The 18,094-nt window shown below is 41.9% G+C and overlaps 1 protein-coding gene across 2 annotated transcripts in view; it reads right to left on the reverse strand.

Annotated features, from left to right (window-relative positions):
• Positions 1 to 1,995: 1,995 nt before the first annotated feature.
• Positions 1,996 to 18,094, reverse strand: part of dapk2b (death-associated protein kinase 2b) — a 19,012-nt gene continuing 2,913 nt past the window's right edge. Inside the window, exons 3-12 of one of the 2 annotated variants that reach the window (XM_017405509.3) lie at positions 12,030 to 12,251; positions 11,187 to 11,325; positions 9,196 to 9,325; positions 9,035 to 9,083; positions 8,927 to 8,953; positions 8,678 to 8,830; positions 8,245 to 8,290; positions 4,423 to 4,512; positions 4,251 to 4,331; positions 1,996 to 2,996 (exon numbers count right to left, since the gene is read on the reverse strand). In XM_017405509.3, coding sequence (XP_017260998.1) covers positions 2,919 to 2,996; positions 4,251 to 4,331; positions 4,423 to 4,512; positions 8,245 to 8,290; positions 8,678 to 8,830; positions 8,927 to 8,953; positions 9,035 to 9,083; positions 9,196 to 9,325; positions 11,187 to 11,325; positions 12,030 to 12,251 — 1,015 coding nt within the window. In that variant the 3' untranslated portion in view covers positions 1,996 to 2,918. Of the gene's footprint in view, positions 2,997 to 4,250; positions 4,332 to 4,422; positions 4,513 to 6,511; positions 7,598 to 8,244; positions 8,291 to 8,677; positions 8,831 to 8,926; positions 8,954 to 9,034; positions 9,084 to 9,195; positions 9,326 to 11,186; positions 11,326 to 12,029; positions 12,252 to 18,094 lie in introns of those variants that run through there. The other variant, XM_017405510.3, reaches the window with a different exon arrangement.

Consider the following 18,094-nt stretch of genomic DNA (forward strand, 5'->3'; position numbering starts at 1 on the left):
TATTGTAAGAACAATATTAATCAAAATTTGACACTCTGGAGTGTGTCCGGTGAGAAATTAGGAACCAGCATCAAGGCCCTGACTGCAGAGGGGTTAATGTGAAAACAGCAGAGATCCTTCTCCAGAAATAAGGTGTTTATCTGTTAAAATGAGGCAGAGACTGCTTTCCAACACGTAATGTGAAACAGAATGGGTCAAATTCCTTTGTTTCTGCTACTGACTTAAATAAAACTAAGTGTTATTTCAGCCAGCCGTTTCTTGTTTGCCCCAACGAAATCATCACAACTTCTTGTTGAAGATGTAACTACGTTCATGAGAAGAAAATAAAATCTATATTTGAAGCCAAAAAAAAAACAGCTTTGCCACCCATTTTGTTCTGTTCTTGTTGGAGGGGTGGAAGCTTCCCCAGTTGTCAACAGACAGGTCGCCGGTCCAAAACACACAGAACTTTGATGAGTTTTAACACCTCTCTTCACACCTGTTTCCTCCAACTCTTCCTTTCGTTTCCACCCGTATCAAGAACGGCTCGGAAGCGCCCAGCTGTAACACTACCCAGTCTCACAGAGAGAACAGAGAGCCATGAAACATTTTGTATTAAGATTTATAGCTGTTTTTGGACTGAGGTGACTTTTTAGTTTTTGGATAACCCAGTTAGGTTTGGCTGCAAACCTTCATTAAAGACGTTTTTAGGTCTTCAGTGTGATAAAACTTTACTTTCGTTTCTAAGGGTTTAATTTAAAACTCTATATAACAATCTTAGAGCAAGGTAATTTAGAATCTCACAGCAAAATTATCTCAAATTCACTGTCATAAAGAACAAATACAGCTATTAGACGGAAGGTGTGAAGTTAGAACAGCTAAAGTATTCAAAGCAGGTACCCATGGTTTAATTCTTCCCAGTCAAAACAAACTTTTTAGTTGTCCAGAATGCCCTTCGTGCTTCATATAATCAACATTTTTGCGAACTCAAAGATCTTTTTATGGCAAAAAATGTATTTTTTTTCATTCATGTGTTGGACTTTCATCTCTAGATATCCAGAAGTTCATTAGTCCTGTCTAGAACAAACATGGGTTTGTGAAATCAAAATCTTACCAGATAAAAAAACCCTCAAATTTCAGATAAATACAATCTCACTGTTGTACATTTTACATTAAGTATCAAATATATATATATATATATAAATATATCTTACAGCTATGTTGAATTCAATTTTAAATGTAAAAATATATATTAAAAAATTAACTTGTCAAATTATCATTAGGATTATCCAGTATTGGTATTGTGTCTGGTTAAAACTGCAGGCCTCAGTAACTCAAACAATGACTGGCACTAATGTGATCACAAATATCTGCAAAAGTACTTTGGATATCTTTTAAGATCTTGATAAAACAAAAAAGAAAATTCACATAAATTAGGTGACAAATTCTATACAAGTGAAGGAAGTAGTCAGAATTTCACCAACAGGAATGCTTTTATTGAAATCTAAATTACTTAGAATAAGGATTTAGTTTGATTAAATGTTACAACAACCTGCCTTAGCTGACCCACTTGTTGATTAGAACTCCTTTTCGACCATTTGGCCCACTTCGTACCAGCGCCAGCTTGTATTTAGTTCAGGTCAAATTATCCCCCTGATCTCTTTCTTTCAGACTAATCGAGTCCAAACAGATTTATTGTTGAGAGAATAAACAACAGAAAAGAAAAAAAAAGAACAAAAACAAAAGTCGTACCACCGCAGATCATTAGGATTAGTAACTGCTGATATTTCAAGAATTATTAAATGTTGAAAATCATTACTGTTTGTGCAGCTTAACTAGCCTGTCAGGGCATCACAGTACATAAATAACTTTAACAAAATTGTTCATTATTTGAGGGTCACGGGTTGTAGCTTAACAGTGGGAGGACGGCTCATTTATCTCAAATTAGAAGCTTTTCTAATTTCTACACAGTTATAAAGTGCTCTTTTTTTTCCTCAAAGAAAAATCCAGACAACATTTATTTTCCTTAATTTATTTAACAAATGATCAGTGGTGCGTTACATACATGCACACTGAAAACACGTGCGTTTACAACACAGGCTGCTCCAGTTTTTGAGCTCAGGTGAACGTAAACTTAAGACATTTTCTTTGACCTACTGCATATTTATTTACACCATAAATACATCACAGTATGGTGAGCGTTAACCAACTCAAAAAAAAAATGCAGCCTTAAAATCTGTTTCACATACATATACAGTATTTATAGAGAGATTTATATACCATCTTAATGTACAGGGGAGGAAAAAAAAAGGTGGATATTGTTTAACAGTAATTTACAGTCAGCTCTGTACGGTTTACAGAAAAGAGTCAACACTATTTGCACAGACGTGGCTGCGACCAAGCAGAAATAAAAACATGTAAACATTTGATTACAAAGATCTTCTATCATCCTGTCATCCTGCTGTGCTCAAACTTTTCCAATTATCAACACTTTGGACGGTAACACGTGTGTCAATCCAACAACGAAATAAACTGAAAAAGAGAAGCCCGAGTCCGACTGAGTCAGAGTCAGACGTCAGACATCAGCTGGAGGACTTTGAGGACCGCAGTAAAGAGAGGAAGCCGTCCACATTCTTGTCCATGTGTGAACAAACACGAGGAGTTCCTGTCGGCGGCGATCTACTTATATCTTCTTCTGCCAGCTTGAATGTCAAAACATAATGCTGGTCAAAACATAATGTTTTTTTTTTCTTTGTGCTGACTTTGTGGTTGAAGAACCAGCGTTTCCTTGACAACTGTCACTCAAATACATGTGGTAGGTGATTTTTTAAAAATTTTTTTTAGAATTACTTTTTAAGACCAAAAACGGCTCCAAAGTGCGCCCTCAGAGTCATTGCTTATACACCAGAAACGGTGTCAACCAACAGTTCAGTCCTCTTTCAGGAAGTGCTGCTTCTCTTTCTGGTCCTTGGCCTCCTCTTTAGAATTTCCTCCTCTTGGTCGCTTTCACAATCCCTCTGAAAAAAAAACAGTGTTTAAATTAAAACACACACACACACACACATACCACTTTTACTGTAACGAGGGAAATGTAGAGGCCCACAGAGGACTTAAAACATAATGTTCAGAAGACAGTCATGACCAAATGCTTTGGCAGTGACGCAAATATGCTTTGCCAACTTTGTTGCTTCAGCTCTTTAGGCAAATAGTTTTTAGATTAGTGTGCGGCGTGATCGGATGGATAGCAATTCATTAGCTTAAAACTTTGCAACGAAACCCATTTTCACCGTATATTTCCATAGCTAAAATTACCAGCTAATGTCATTCCAAAATGTTCAAATCATAGAAACACGGGTGAAACTATGAAAGAGTACAGCTGAAATCAGCATCAGCCTATCAGCAGGCTGATTCCTACAAAAGAGGGGCTCCTGTTTTAAGGACAATTACCTCCATAGAAAAGCATGCAGCCATGATTGCTTTGAATCAAAATGACGCCACACGGAGGGCTGATGTATCTGACAGAACAGCTTTCTAGATCGCCAAGAACTTCCAGGTGAGAGGCTCAGTACAAGTGAAGAAGACGTCTCGAGACGTCTCAGAAAAGCAGCAGGACTGTTTCCTCCCGAGGAGCGTGCAGAGTCAAGATTTGGTCAAGAAGTTGAAAGAGAACTGCAGCGCTTATGAAGCAGGAGGGTCTAAACTGGGAACACGGACTCTTCTGATACATTTGATGTGTCTGCTTTAAAAAGCCTTTAAAACCTAGAAAATGTTTTTAATAGTTCTTTAAATAGACATGTAAATAAAAAAAAAAACCTCAATTGTTTCATGAAGAAAACACATTTGTGTCTCTGCCAAAAACCATTAAGTGTGACTGTTCAGCCTAACCCCATTATTTAATTGCTCCTGCTGCTCACAAGCTCAACAGGGTTAATGATCTAAAGTAATCCCAATAAAATACTTCTCATCTATGCTGGCGAAAGGTCTCCATTTACTTACATAAGAATTTTAAAAAGTCTGGAAGCAGAAAGAAACAACTTGATTTCATCATCCTAAAGGTAACTAAAACCACACATGGACTGGTTATCTTTTAGGCAGTAAATAGTGAGTATTAGAGGGCAGGAAAGTTGTAATAACTGCTTGTAATCTTTATGAGAAGCAAAGTCTGCTGTACAATTACCACACTGACTGGAGAGCAGCAGCAATCTTAACTTATAAGTCTAGATGCAGATATAACCAAACAATCCCAGAACGAGCGCTGCCACAGGTCTTACCCCGTTCTCTTCAGCCAGCTTCTGGTTCTTCTTCATGATCCTGGTTAGATGGTTGCACAAAGCCACAATCCTGAATGACAGCTGCAGAAACAGGCGCAGGAGAAAGGCCAACAGTTAGAAAATCAGCATCTACATCTATAACATAAGTGAGGCGCAGATCCGGCAGTCTCACCTTCCACCTCCGCCTGGCGTACTGCCTCCTGAAGTTCTGCAAGTTGACCACAGAGAGCCTCTTCACCATGGCCTGCCTGGGGTTCAGAGGCTGCAGACGCACAACGAAGGCAAAGAAGAGCAAATCGCACTTTAAATGTGAAATATTTCACCACTTCAAAACATACAAAACCAAAACACCGGTCTAATTTCGACAGCGTGCTTCAAGAAACGCCCTGAAATCACAAATGACACGAATCTGATCACTGGAGAATAAATGAAGATCATTTATTTCAGAGGTGGCAATAAGGAGTGCACAAAAAAAAAAGCTGTACAAAAAGAAGAAGAAAAAAACAAGATGCTGAAGCAAGAAAGGAAGGAAGTGACATGTTTTTACACATAACATCTTACCATAAGTAATGGTTTCTTATCTGGTTACAGTCAGCTTTAGAGCATCTTGGTTAAATAAATAAATAAATCCATTTTAAATAGGTTTAAATCAACCTGGAGTAAAAGTGCACATTTAAATTAAGAAAACAATACAATAAAAATATGTATTATTGTGTAATACAGCTTCTGTGCTTGATAAGAAGTGTTAAACAATCATCATAATCATCATACAGCCTCAAAAACCTCATGGAATGAAAACAAAATTCGGATCCTTTTTTATTAAAAAGTGCTTGATTCTGCGCCTTCTTGCACCATAAAAACCTTCATAATCAACAGCTGTCTTCCCTGTTGGTGCTTCTCACATTAAAAGCTACATAAAACGATTAAATCAAACAAGAGGAACATATAAATACATTTAGTTTGTTTACCTTCATGCTGAGAATGATTCCTAACATTGTACCAAGAGTATTGGGCATAAAGAAAGAAATTTGATATGACGCTGAAACCACAAAGATCTCCTTTTCTTATTAGAAGTTGCAGAACCTGCTGTGAACTATGTGAGACACACATGATCTGATAAGACTCACTATTAAACTATAGTGAACCAACACTTTTCCTGTCACGTCTTCTGCACAAGAAACAGAAAAAAAACTGCTTTTTTTTCTTCTTTTTTTTTGGCCAGTGATGTACGTTTCCTCAGGCGTTTGGTCTCCCAAACAGAGAGCACCTTAATGGATTTTAAGTAATTTTTTAAAATAAATTTTGCTTGTTATAAACTTGAACACAACTGTAGTATCAAAAATGAATAGCATAAATATGATTTCAGCCTCTCAGAGTTCATACAGTTGCAGTACACTTCTACAGTCTGGTTAAAGTTTAATAAAGAGAAGGACGCTCCTCTGTTTCATCTGAACGGACAGACCACACCGCTCTCCTCAGATGTGATCCCCGATGTTTCACCTTCGTCGTATTTATGTTTCCGTCAAGAAGTTTGAGTTTTGGCATAAATGCGTTGAGAAAAGAAACAACCTTTATAACTGCATACATCTATATAATTGATTTAAGCTCCTCTGTGCCGCTTCCATCAGGCAAAGACTCACATTAGGAAATGACAACCTGATGATGCTCCCTTTCTTCGTAAAATAATTTGGATGAAACTTATATATACATATATATATATATATATCAGGACATTGTGTAAAACAAATCACAGTGTTTAGTTCAACCTCAAGCAGGTCAATTGACGGACGAGGGCGTTCAAAAACCTACGAAGCATTTCCCCCCAAAATTCCTGTTTGAACACATTTTGTTCCTACACTTAAAGGTTCTCATTGCAAAGTCATGAAGACCGGTCCAAAAATACATAAATAAAGAGAACAACAAAATCCACATTATTGTTTTTACTCATAAAAATGGTTAATGCCATCTGCCGTGTTTGTTTGTTTACCTACGGAAACAGCTGAAGGGACTGAAAATAGGTCAACAATGATGACGTCTGTGGAAGAGCCGTTTGGGACTGAGAAGTCCAAAAGTTTTGATGTATTGGTACATACGGACAAACGGACAGGTTAGGTTGAAACTGTACCAGTCAAGAAGAAGTTTGGCAAAAGCTGCTCGTATTTGAACCCTGAGCTGTGTCTTTAAGGAGCTCCACCGCCCTGCTTGATCCATGATATTCATTCTATACAGCTGTGTTACTTATATTTTTCTTTTCTTTTGCATTTGGAAGCAGATTCCCTCTTATATTTCCACCTAAACGTCTACTTGGAGATTCTTTGCTGGCCTAATTCTGTCATATTTGTTTACCTACACAGACTACAGCCAGCTTAATGCAAGTGGATCACGTGACTTCCACCTGGCCTTCTGTGGATTCAGCCGAGTGCTTTCTTTGACCTGCAGATCGATATATCTGTAAAACTACTGGAATAAACTCTTTCAAACTGCACCATCTAATGTAGTGCAGGATAACCTTGTTTATGCTTGATTTCATGCTTTGCAGTGAGCACCTTTACACTGTGCTGTTCACAGACTAATTACCTTTCATTTTTGAATCAGAAAACAATAAACAGCCATGCAATCACAAGTCTGTGTTGCTCAAAAGAAAAAGAAATCAATCTTTCCAACTCATTAAAAATGCTCTTATAAAAATATGTTTTCGGGTATGTTTTCGAGTCAGATTATCCAGACTCTGTGAGAGCCTGTTTGGACTGCAGGTCAGCTCTGCAGGACCGATGCAGCGGCTCCTTCATTGCTCGTTTTACTTCTGCACTCAGACCGTCGTTTTGGACGCTGCCGTTGACTCTGTCAGGGAGCAGCGAGCCCATCAGCTCCTGCAGCCACTGCAGCTCAGAGTCCAGCTCCTGCCTCAGGGCGTCCAGCCGGCTCTGCCTGTGGTTGTGCTTCCTGCTCACGCTCTCCAGGCCGGCCTCCACAGCCTCGACGTCCTCCTGCAGCAGCCGCCTGCTGGCCTCCACTCTACGGAACTTGTAGCAAGCCTGGGAGAGCTGCTTCCTGGCAGCTTCGCTTTCTTCCTTGTACCAGGCCTCCTTGCCGTCGTAGCTGGAGAGCAGCGCTTCTACGTCGCTCCGCAGGGTGCGGTTCACCCCTGTCACTTCCGATGTTCCACCGTCCAGCAGGCTGATGTGCTCCACCACGCGTGCAAAACGCTCAAAGTCGACATACATGTTGTTGCGAAGCATGCTGGAGTGTGACCGAACCGTGTACTCCTTCAGACGTTTGGTCTTCAGCTTCTCGGTTTTCTTCTCGGATTCAGACGCAGCCGCATCTTCTTTCGTGTGGCCACAAGACTTCGGATAGAAGGGTGGAGGAAGGAGGAGGACACGGAGTAAGAGGCTGTCTCATTGTTGCATTCTTCAAAACACACACTGCGGTGACGGGATTAGTGTGTGACCCCCCCCTATAGGAGCTAAAACCATGGCTGCTACACACAGCAAACATTCTTGATGAGTGCGTAATGTTTCCTGGCTTCATGCTTGGATCCAAACGGGAAGTGGACTTCACAGCAAACACACCTTTCGCATGCTTTACGGCAGCCATTGTGAGTCGACGTCCGCCGCATTTGAATGTTAGATTTTTCTTGCCACTCGAACCACATTTGGTGAGACCTTGCTTCGTTTCGCTCACATTTAGACAAAAAGGCTTTTTGTCAGACAGCCCGGGGGTGTAGAAGATGAACTGGATTGTGCGGGGTGAAACAAATACTCCCACTGGGGGTGGGGGGTCGGGGGTGTTGTCCAGAAACAATTACAGCTTGTGGGCGTAAATTCTGGGCTTTAGAGACTGCAGTCAGATATCTTTGAATATTTAAAGATGGATTAGTCTCCCCTGTGAGAAGCTATTTTGACGCCACCTTTGACGCCCAGTGCTTCGCCGGACGCGACCACGAGGCGAACACAAACCATGCTGCGATGCAGTGTAAAATCCGGGGCCTTACCGTGATCCACGGGTGATTCAGGGCATCTTGTATCGTCATCCGTTTCCTGAAACGACAGGAGAACTGCAGCTGAGTAAATAATCCCAAGCAACTCTGTCGCAGTCAGAGCAAGTTAACCTGTCATGCATTTTAACGTGACCCTCCGAGGAAATCAGTCAGATGTAAGAATCGCAGGAATATCAAGTTTCAGGGAGGGGACTCTGAATGGAAACACATGTTAAAGCAGCAAGAGGGTTTATAGGAAAAATAAAGATAAGTATTGCTTTGTTTAGTTATTAAAAATACTGTTTAGTTAATTAAGTTTAAGTAGCATATTACACTGGTTATCACAAACAGCAGTAAAGAAATCCTTCTAGACAGGCTGATGTGTTTGATTGCATATAACGGTTTACATTTAAGGGACGACAGAGATCTTTGTTTTTTAGTCTTTTACCTCGTGTCCTTTACCAGCAGCTGCCGGATGAAACTTTTGGCGAGCTCGCTGGTGTTGCCGAAGAACTCTTCGTCAAAGTCGTAATTCATAGCTGAGACATTTGCCAGCGTTTCCTGCTTTGTGTCGCCGAGGAAGGGAGACGCACCGCTCAAACTGCAACAACAGCACAGACTTGCTGAACGAGGCTCTCATTTGGCAATTTTTCTGGGATGCCCTGACATGAAACCATTTATAACGGGGCCAACTTACAGTATATAAGTGATGACTCCGATGCTCCTGTGGACAAAAACAGCACAGGGTTAACCATCAGTTCTGCACCACAGTCAGCAGGAGTCGGAGGCTGTGAAAGGCTCTTACCACATGTCTGCTTCCAGTCCCAGTTGTTCGTAGTTGACTATTTCTGGAGCTGAAAACAGACAGCTCAAACTTAACTTCACAAGAAAAACAAAAACAAAAAAAATGAAGCACAAAGCCAAGAAGGAAGAAAGAATTTTAGACTGACTTGGTGAAAAGCTTACCAACAAATTCAGGCGTGCCAAAGATGTTTTTAAAGTCCGCCCCGGGTTCTATTTTGTGCGCCAGGCCAAAATCTATGATTTTAATCCGGGGCAGAGGGACGCTCCTGTCCAGCAGCATGATATTTTCAGGCTGCAGAGCAAACAAAATTAAACAAAAGGAGCAGATTAGTCAGCATATTTCTACAAAAAAAGGCTGAATTACACCAAAGGAAGTAGTTAACTCAAGTTACCTGGATAAAGTTGCCTTTTGTGTATGCATTTAAGGGAAGAAATATATACTTCTTAGAAATGAACAGTGGAAAAAATTGGCTTCTTGTTTTCTTTGCCCGTACATGTGAACACTAAGGGCGCCTCTAACAGCTTTCTGCATTCAATATGAAAACAAAGGAGTATGAGGGGCCTCGGGGTTTGTTGTTTTTCTACAGCTAAGGTTGGCTGAAGCACAATAATTTAATCCATCTTTTGGTTAAATTCTGCAAATTTCTCCTCATGTTCCACCAGCAGTGTGTTCTCTGTGGCCAGTGTGAAATGTTTCTGTGTTTAATCATCGGCCCTGAATCTGAGGGGAAAGGAAAGAGGGGTTCAGAACCAAGAACAGAAGGGCTATTTAAATCCCAACATGTTCTCCATGGGGGAGTATGTTTAGAAAAAAAAAAAAGAGAGAGAGAGCGAGAACGAGAGATTGAGAATAAGATTGTATCACACTGAGAAAGAAAGATGTGGTTGTTTTGGAAATTATGAGCTCCACGGCACAAAACTGTTTGTTTTGATGAAATGAGAAGTTTAATTACTGATAAGTCAGCTTTGTTTAACCAGCGTTTTGAAGCTGGGGTGAAAAGTGTTTCTACGACTTCTTGAGAAGAGTGTGTGTCCTGACGTGAACATTAACACAGACCGGGCAGCGCTCTCAGAGCTCCCAGAACAATTTATCATATCTAGTCTGACAGGAAGCAGGGGTTAAACAGGCAATCAGAAAAGTATTTATAACCCTGAAATAATCCTGAGAAAATACCCCCCCAAACCTTTTTATAACTCTCCCAAGATCTCATCATCTCAAAGGTCTACGTCTGACTAAGTCTTAATCTACCAAAACTGGAAACCGTTTGTTAAATCTGTTAACCTCAATATGCTAAAGAGGAACGATTTTAGTTTTAGTCTTTTTAAACACAAGATTTAAGCTCAAACACGACGCAGCTGCGAGGAGAAAGGATGAAAAGGAGCACATATTACAGGAACAAGGCAGAAAATATGAGAAGTAAAGGCCTATTTTTGAATTGTTTCACAACCGTTACGCTTTAAAGTGTAATCCTCACGCCAAAGAGAAGGTGCCGTGTCGCCAGTTTGTATGAACGCAGCTGAAATGCACCTTTTTCTGTGAGCGACTGCCCCGTGTTCTGCATCTTAGAGAACAGAAACTTCATCTCTAATTTGGCTGAGCCACCTGTTGCTGTAGACGGCAGCGGAAATGCTTCATCTTTTTAGTTCTGGGGTAAAACAAACTCAAACAAAAGTGAAGTTTTGGTCCTAAAGTTTTGGATGAGCAGTGTTTTGGAAGCTGTTTTTGAGTGAAAAGATTATGTTAAATGACTAAAAGTAAAGTAAACTAACATCTGCTCTCACTGAATAATCTGGCGTTTCCCCGCTGACCTTAAAATAACTTATTGGTGCACAGATTTGTCATTATAATCTGAAAATTAATGCACTCACTCTGTGATCCTTTTCATCTATACTTAACAAAACCCTTCTGAGGTAAAGGGAAGCTACAGAAAAAAAAAGAGTTGTGTGGGCAATGCTGCTCGCTGACAGAGAAGAGATAACCTTGTGGTGTCGTTATCTGACGGCCTGGATGTTTGTCCCACGCTAACAGGAAGGACCTGTGGATCAGAACGGCCAGACTCTGCCCTCAGAAACACCTGCTTTCTGACGTAACGTTTGCTGCTCAAGTGAAGGATTTCATTTGCCACGCGGAGAGGTGGAGCGTTGTGTTGTACCTTCAAATCAAAATGTGCAATCCCCTTCGAGTGGAGGTAGTGGACCCCGTCTAGGATCTGCCTAATAAACTGAGTGGCCTCCTCCTCACAGAGAGACTCTTTCCGAGCCAAGAAATCAAACAGCTCTCCTCCAGAGACCCTGAAAACACACACACACACACACAGATAATTTAGAACAAGGCTTCTCTTTATCTAAAGTGTGTCCTCAGGAGCTGGATGCACACGGCCAGGATGCCTTAGATAAAGGATGTTTGTTGTGTCACCTTAGGCATCATCTCAGACATTTGGCCTACATATTATTCACAGATGCTGCCTAAGACCTCTCTAAAAAGTGCTGCAAAACCTCCTGAAACAGCTTCACTGGGACAAGTTAGTCTGTCAGTCAGTTCAACAAAAACTGGCCTGAGTTTGAACTCGTTCTAATTGGACCCTCCATTCTCCCAGGCCATCTCTGAACATAAATGGGGCCCCTCCGAGGCACGAGCATTTTTTACTTTGTGAGAAACGTTTGGTTCCATCCGATACACATGATCCCTCCCCAACAAAGGTCTTGAACAAACATCGCTTCAACAAACAGTCCGAGTACACAAGAGCCAACCCGGCTCAAGGTCGGAGGCTTTTATCGTTTACACTGCCCTGACATTTTTAAAGAGAACGTACTGGATTTTTTTAGACATGAAAAGAAACCCCATACATTTTATTGTGTAGATATATATATATATATATATATATATATATATATATATATATATATATATATATATATATTATTCAGTCTGTTGGTTGAGTCTGATCAAGCTGTGTTTTGTTTTCTGTGCTGCTGAGGGACGCTGGGGGACTCACAGTTCGAGCATGAGCACCACGTCGGTGCGGTTTTCATACACGTCGTGCAGCTCTACGATGTTGGGATGTCGGATCTGCTGCAGGATGTCCACCTCCCTCTCGATTTCCTCCCTCTTCACGCCCCGGCGGCTGACCCGACTTGGGCGCTTCTTGATGAACTTGGCTGCATACTGGGTGCCGGTGGTCTTCTCTTTACAACGCTTGACAACTGCAAACTGACCGCTGCAGACACAAAAGAAAAAAAAAAATGAAACTAGCATCCCTTAAAGGACTTCAAATTGCCCGACGCCTTGATGTCAAAGTTTTAATCAAAGCTCCAGCATGATTCGTTTATACTCTGAGTACGTGCTGATGACTCTCAGCTACCACTGCACCTAAAATTACCTCAATATCTGTAAAACTGACTGAGTTCTGGACATTTGTTGTGTTTGATAAGGTCCATTAGCAGCCATCTTAAAATGGGTGACTCCAAAAGTTAGGCAGCTGTAGATGAACATTGAGTGATTACCACAATGGAGTTTGATTAAAATGCTATATTTCACTAAGAGATGGCAGACGAATGCACGGCCACAAAGGTAATTAAATGATCTCCCACCTTCATGCTGACAGGTGATAAAAACCTACATTAAATACTTAAGGGCCGTTATTTATTTGATTGAAACCGACTTGTCATATTAGGAGGTATTGCAGGGATCAGTTTGTGTCAACAGGACGCACTGTAGAGGAAATCCTAAGTCAGAAGCGTCTGAAACATTGTGGAACGGTTTCCCGCCGAGACAGAAGACAATCAAACAGGCTGATTGTGTGAACAAAGCCTCTGTCCTCCCACTCCACCCAAAATCCGGCCAAACGTCTTCCCATCTCCCAGCGTTTAAGCTCCAGAAAGAATCCCAAAACCTCTGAATATTTCCCCACAGAAGGGGAGAGCTTTCAGATTATCTGCAGGACAGCCGGCTTGTTGTGTTCTCGTTTCGTTACGCACAATAAACACAATAAACCCTCGCTTGTGACATCTGATGAACAAGCTGAAACGCTGATGGCTGAGCGTCGTCCTGCATCTTTCCAGCCATGAATGTCCTCCGTCATAAGTGAGAAAACAACACCCAATTAACAACACGCAGGACGTCCGTAAGTCTCTGTTATCGGAGCAGAACATGCACTCTCAGACTTTACTAACCCTGCTGCTGTGAACTGACCGGCCCACGCAATTAGAGGCTCTGCAGAAACACGTGGGAGGAAGAAAAAGGACAAACCAGCGAAACATACTTGGAAATAATAACTCGGAAGTATTTCCGCATGGACTAAATTCACCGGTTTTATTCCAATATATGCTAAACCATGACATAACAAAAATACGTTTTGGAGTAATGATTATGTAACAAAGTGCCTAAAGGTCCAATTTAAAAGTGATTCTTTGCTGAGTTGAAAATTTTGAAAGACCTCCAGAAAGCCTGAAGGACTATTGATTAGGACCACTTTAAAAGGAAGTAAAATAGAAAGAAAAGAGGGACGACTCAAGAGTTTTGCACAGTGCTGGAGCTCTGTAACTCTGAACGCACCTGAATGAGGACCATCAGCAGAGAACCAGGTCTCTCTAAAGGAGGGGGAACTTCACAGAATTATTCTGAAGACATTTTTCTCTCTTTAAATATGATTCAGTTTTTGTTGTTGTTGTTGTAAACATCCCCATCAGGCCGAGATTCTCAACAGCATCCACAATGTTTCCACTATTTTCGATCAGGTCCAAGACTCCAGTCAGGACGCATAGCGAGGATGGATGTTAGGATGATTCAGAGCTTTGTTGCAGGAGTTGGAACAAAGGGTTCATGTAAACTAAAAGATCAACAACAGCAGGGAGCGGGACAATAAGTGGCAAGAATTTCATCTAGATTGGACATAAGCGTCCCTGCAGGGATTCCAGAGTGGCGATGAGAGGCCTGTCCAGCCTGTCTGTGGGGGGCTAATAATACCTCCACTCACTGTCTTTGCCTATCTGCAGCTGCAAAGGAAACAGGAAGGGATCCAAAGAGCAGGACAAGTGGAGAAGAGCTGCCGCGGCTTAACTTTCACTTGTGCTTTCAAACAGTACTCACATGGATAACACTGATGCATTACAAAAGAAATCTAATAATTATCGAGGGTAAAAGCCACAACTGACTCTTTAACCGCAGCACGGCAGGAATGTTGGCCCAATTTCATTCTTAAAGACACACCCAGTCAAGTTACTCACTCCTGCAATGACAAAATGATAATTAGAAGATTTTAACACACAAGTACATTTTTTTTTAAATGACCGCCACGCCAGAGGGAGGAAATTTTAAGCTTTAAATATGACGTCACGTGTCGCAGCAGACTACAACTTTGTAAAAGCCACCGGGTTGCATTAAAGCAGACAGTTATTTCATCTGCATGTCTTAACAAAAGGAATGTGTTCATCCAGTTGTTTTTCTTCCACAATGTGCCTTTGGGAAATATACCTTTTCAACCCCGAAGCCCTCTGTAATTTATTCAGCATGCGAACATGTTTGAGCAGAGGCTGCAGGAGAGGAAGGGAAAGAAGTTTGAAGCCATACATGTCGTAGAAATACGTCCCACAAAGAGCCACGTGCATGAGTCTTGTTTGAGGAAGTAATAACAGTGGGTGGGCGTCCATTAAACAGCCCGGAGGCTCAAATGTGTCGTCTGCTTGATCTATTCACTACAACCCTGAGATTTCCCAGAATAGCTGAACCCCGTTAGAGGAGACCATCATTTTGGAGGGAACAGTAAATTCCTCTCGCAAACACAAGCATCGCCAAGAGGAATGAGCTGTCAAACGGCAGGGGCAGAAACATTCTTCTCAAATTCAAGCAGTTTTTTTTAAAGGATAACAGTCTGAGGCGCTAGCTGCAGCAACACTGTGAGGAGGCTTCAGAGTAGGGGGGGTTTCACTTCGTGCCGAGCAGCACAGAGGAGAGGGAGTGGATGCTGAGAGCGGCGTTCCAAAACGGGGCCTGGCATGCCGTCCGTCTTAGCCCTTAAGCCTGCCGGTGTGGCTGAAAGGACCATCTCTCCGCAGAGTTTCCACTTCCAACAGCTGAAGGTCATTATCCTCAGACGAGGAATGCTCGGACAAGTGGCGCCCAGCAAACATCTAAACACACTTGTCAACTGAGTAATCGCTGAGCGGCGTGACGAAGCTGGACCGATTCAGAATCGGCCAAGTCCCGAACAGAACATCGCTGGTGATTTGCACGTCAGATGCTTGACGGGAAGCAGGGTGCTCAGGCTTCTAAAGTAAGACTCATCGTGGCACGGAAAAACGTTTATCGTGTCTGAAAACAACAACAACAACAAAAAAGATGCACCCAGTTGGAGTGGTAAATAAAAAGAAACTGCACCTGCTGGAAGGTCATGTGACTGTATTGCCATTATTATTAAATCAGATCAAACGGGTGAGAGAGCCGGCATTATGGGTCCATGTGGCGCCTCCTCGGGCCAGCTGTTGAAACACAGTACCTGTGTCTGGATGGCCAGCACAGCTGTCGTGGGGTTCAATCTGACAATCCTCTCTTCCTGCAGCCCGTTTTGGGTAACTGTAACCTTGAAAACATGTGTTGGGCCCATTGGTTCCAACATCAGACCTCTGTTGCATCTGTACGCTCCACGTGTCGAGCAATCGTACGATCCGACCACCTTTATCAAACTCTGCCGAGTGCAGGTAATGCTGTCCAATGAACCAGTCACTCTCTGTATATGTTGATTTTTACTCATTGTTTTGACTGACTGCTGGACGCTCGGGCAACTGCCTGATAACACGGTCTCTCCTCTCACGATGCCACCACTTGGACCATTTTTTTCCTGGGTGCTTAACTCTTATTTATGTATTTATTTATTTATTTGTCAGTGAAAATATTTGGTCAATAAACAGCATTTCTTGATTTGTTTAGCCTAAACAAAGCCCATTAATTGACTTCAACGTGGCCTCACCCTATTTATTATTTATTTAGAGCTGGATACCAAAGGTTATGAACCAACCTCTGTCAAACAGGAATGTTAGGAATGCTCAAAAAGGTCAACAAACTTCCCTTCTACAGTTTCTTTATATGCTCAAAAACATCTTCATCCCAGAGTGGATTACCACATGCACGCCTGATGTCTGCACAATAGGAACCTTATGTACGGTAAAATTTCTTGAAAGAAACTCAGCGACTTTACCGCTGTGTTCATCATCATCATCTTCATCACCATCAGCAGCATCACCAACTGTCTGCCTGTACAATCTGCTTATCTCACTTTAACACATCGAGGGCGTGGTTAATGCAGCCACTAGAGCGTGTCGCTGCCGAGCATGCACCACCTTCAACTTCTTCAAACTGAAAAATGTTTCTCTAATTAGCTTCCTTCTGCACGACCTTGTCTTTCATTTCAAGAAATTGTCGGCGCAAGACAAAAAAAAAAAAAAAACACCAATTAGCATAGCCCTTCGCATATCAGCTGTGGTGAAAAGTGACATTTTCTGTGCTCCTGTGAAAGCAGGCTTCTGACAACTGTGACAATAAGAGTCACGCTAATAATTCTGCGAAACTATTTAGGGACTCCCACGCCGGTTTCAGATCATACATGCTCAAAATGATTAATCTAATATGTTGCTTCTCTGGAAGTCTCACATTATTCATCTTAGGTTCGACTTCATACGCTGATGTTTATTTACCTCTGTCACTAAAAAGACAAAGTGGATATTTTCCCCCAGAAACTAAAATTCTGACCAAGAAAGTCAAAGCAGTATTTTAAAATATGTCACGCTTCCTTTTGTCTATTGAAGAAAGGAATGCTTTGGCAAATGTCATAAGAAACAAAAGGCAAAAAAAAAAAAAAAAACCCACCTCAAGGTGGTGTTTGAGGGGAAAGTTGAGTCAACAGGTGAGACTTTCAAAATAAAGGTGGGCGAGAAATTCAAGGAAAAAATCTTAGTTCACCAAAGACTGAATGGATCAAACTTGGTTTTCAAGTGAATTGTTGCAGCAGATTAGTTTGAATTTTCAATTCTCACCTCTAATTTCAGGTTTTCTTTAAGTGAACTCCTCCAGGAAGACGACAAACTTTGAAAAGTAAAAATGAGCATTTCTTGAAGGAATGCATGTCACCCACACCCCCCTTGCATAACAAAGTTTCAAAGAAAGACCTTGTGCGATCTGTTAGGGCTTGGAGTATGCGATGGGGATGACTCTCAGCCACAAACTCGCCAAATTTCAGCTCAATATTTGTAAAACTGACCGAGTTATAGCCATTCTAGTGCTGTTAGGGTTGATTTTGATTAATTTTTTCGATCATATACTGCTGTTCTGTTTTCACAGGATCTGGCCGGGTCAAACGGCGCTCGTCATCGGGGGGACAACAACAACAACAACAAGTGGAGCAATAGCTTTCGGAACAACTCATTCCAGATACTTGCAAAACTGATGCCAATCTGTATTGATGTGGTTCTGGAAGCTTGTGGTGGCCCAACGATTTATTAAAAGAACATTTATGGATGTTTCCTTTTCGCCATCCGTCATGAGCGAGTGTTGATCGGAGTGAGGAGCGACGTGCTGAACCTACAACCACAGAAAGCCCTCGACATGTACAAACCCATGTCAACATGTCAGGATGCTGTCATAGTGAAACTGTCACATCCAGAACGAGGTAAACTCCCACTCCAGACTTTTATTCCAGTTCAGAAAGAGCGGCACTCCCTATGTTTTATGCCAAACCAGAATCTGACAGAAAGCAAGCGAGGCCAGATGCGAACGGAGCCCTTTTCTCTCGTGCTGGATGCTTCCTTTTTGTAACTGCGCTCTAACTGGTCTGGCGCGGGAGGCCGGAGGCAGCTGTGACCTCACATTATAACACTTCCTCCTATATGTCATCATATGTTTCATAACCGAGATGACAACACGGCTCCAGTTGTCAGTAAATATCCCACTTCTGAAGCTTTAGACCAGGCGTCACGAGTGGAAAGGAAAGAACCACGGTGACGTTAAAACCTTGTCATTCAGAAAGCTGACTGGCACCCCACTCGGGTCGATGTAGCCCCCCCCCCCCCC

Source organism: Kryptolebias marmoratus, linkage group LG11 (assembly GCF_001649575.2).
Source record: "Kryptolebias marmoratus isolate JLee-2015 linkage group LG11, ASM164957v2, whole genome shotgun sequence".
NCBI classification, from domain to species: domain Eukaryota; kingdom Metazoa; phylum Chordata; class Actinopteri; order Cyprinodontiformes; family Rivulidae; genus Kryptolebias; species Kryptolebias marmoratus.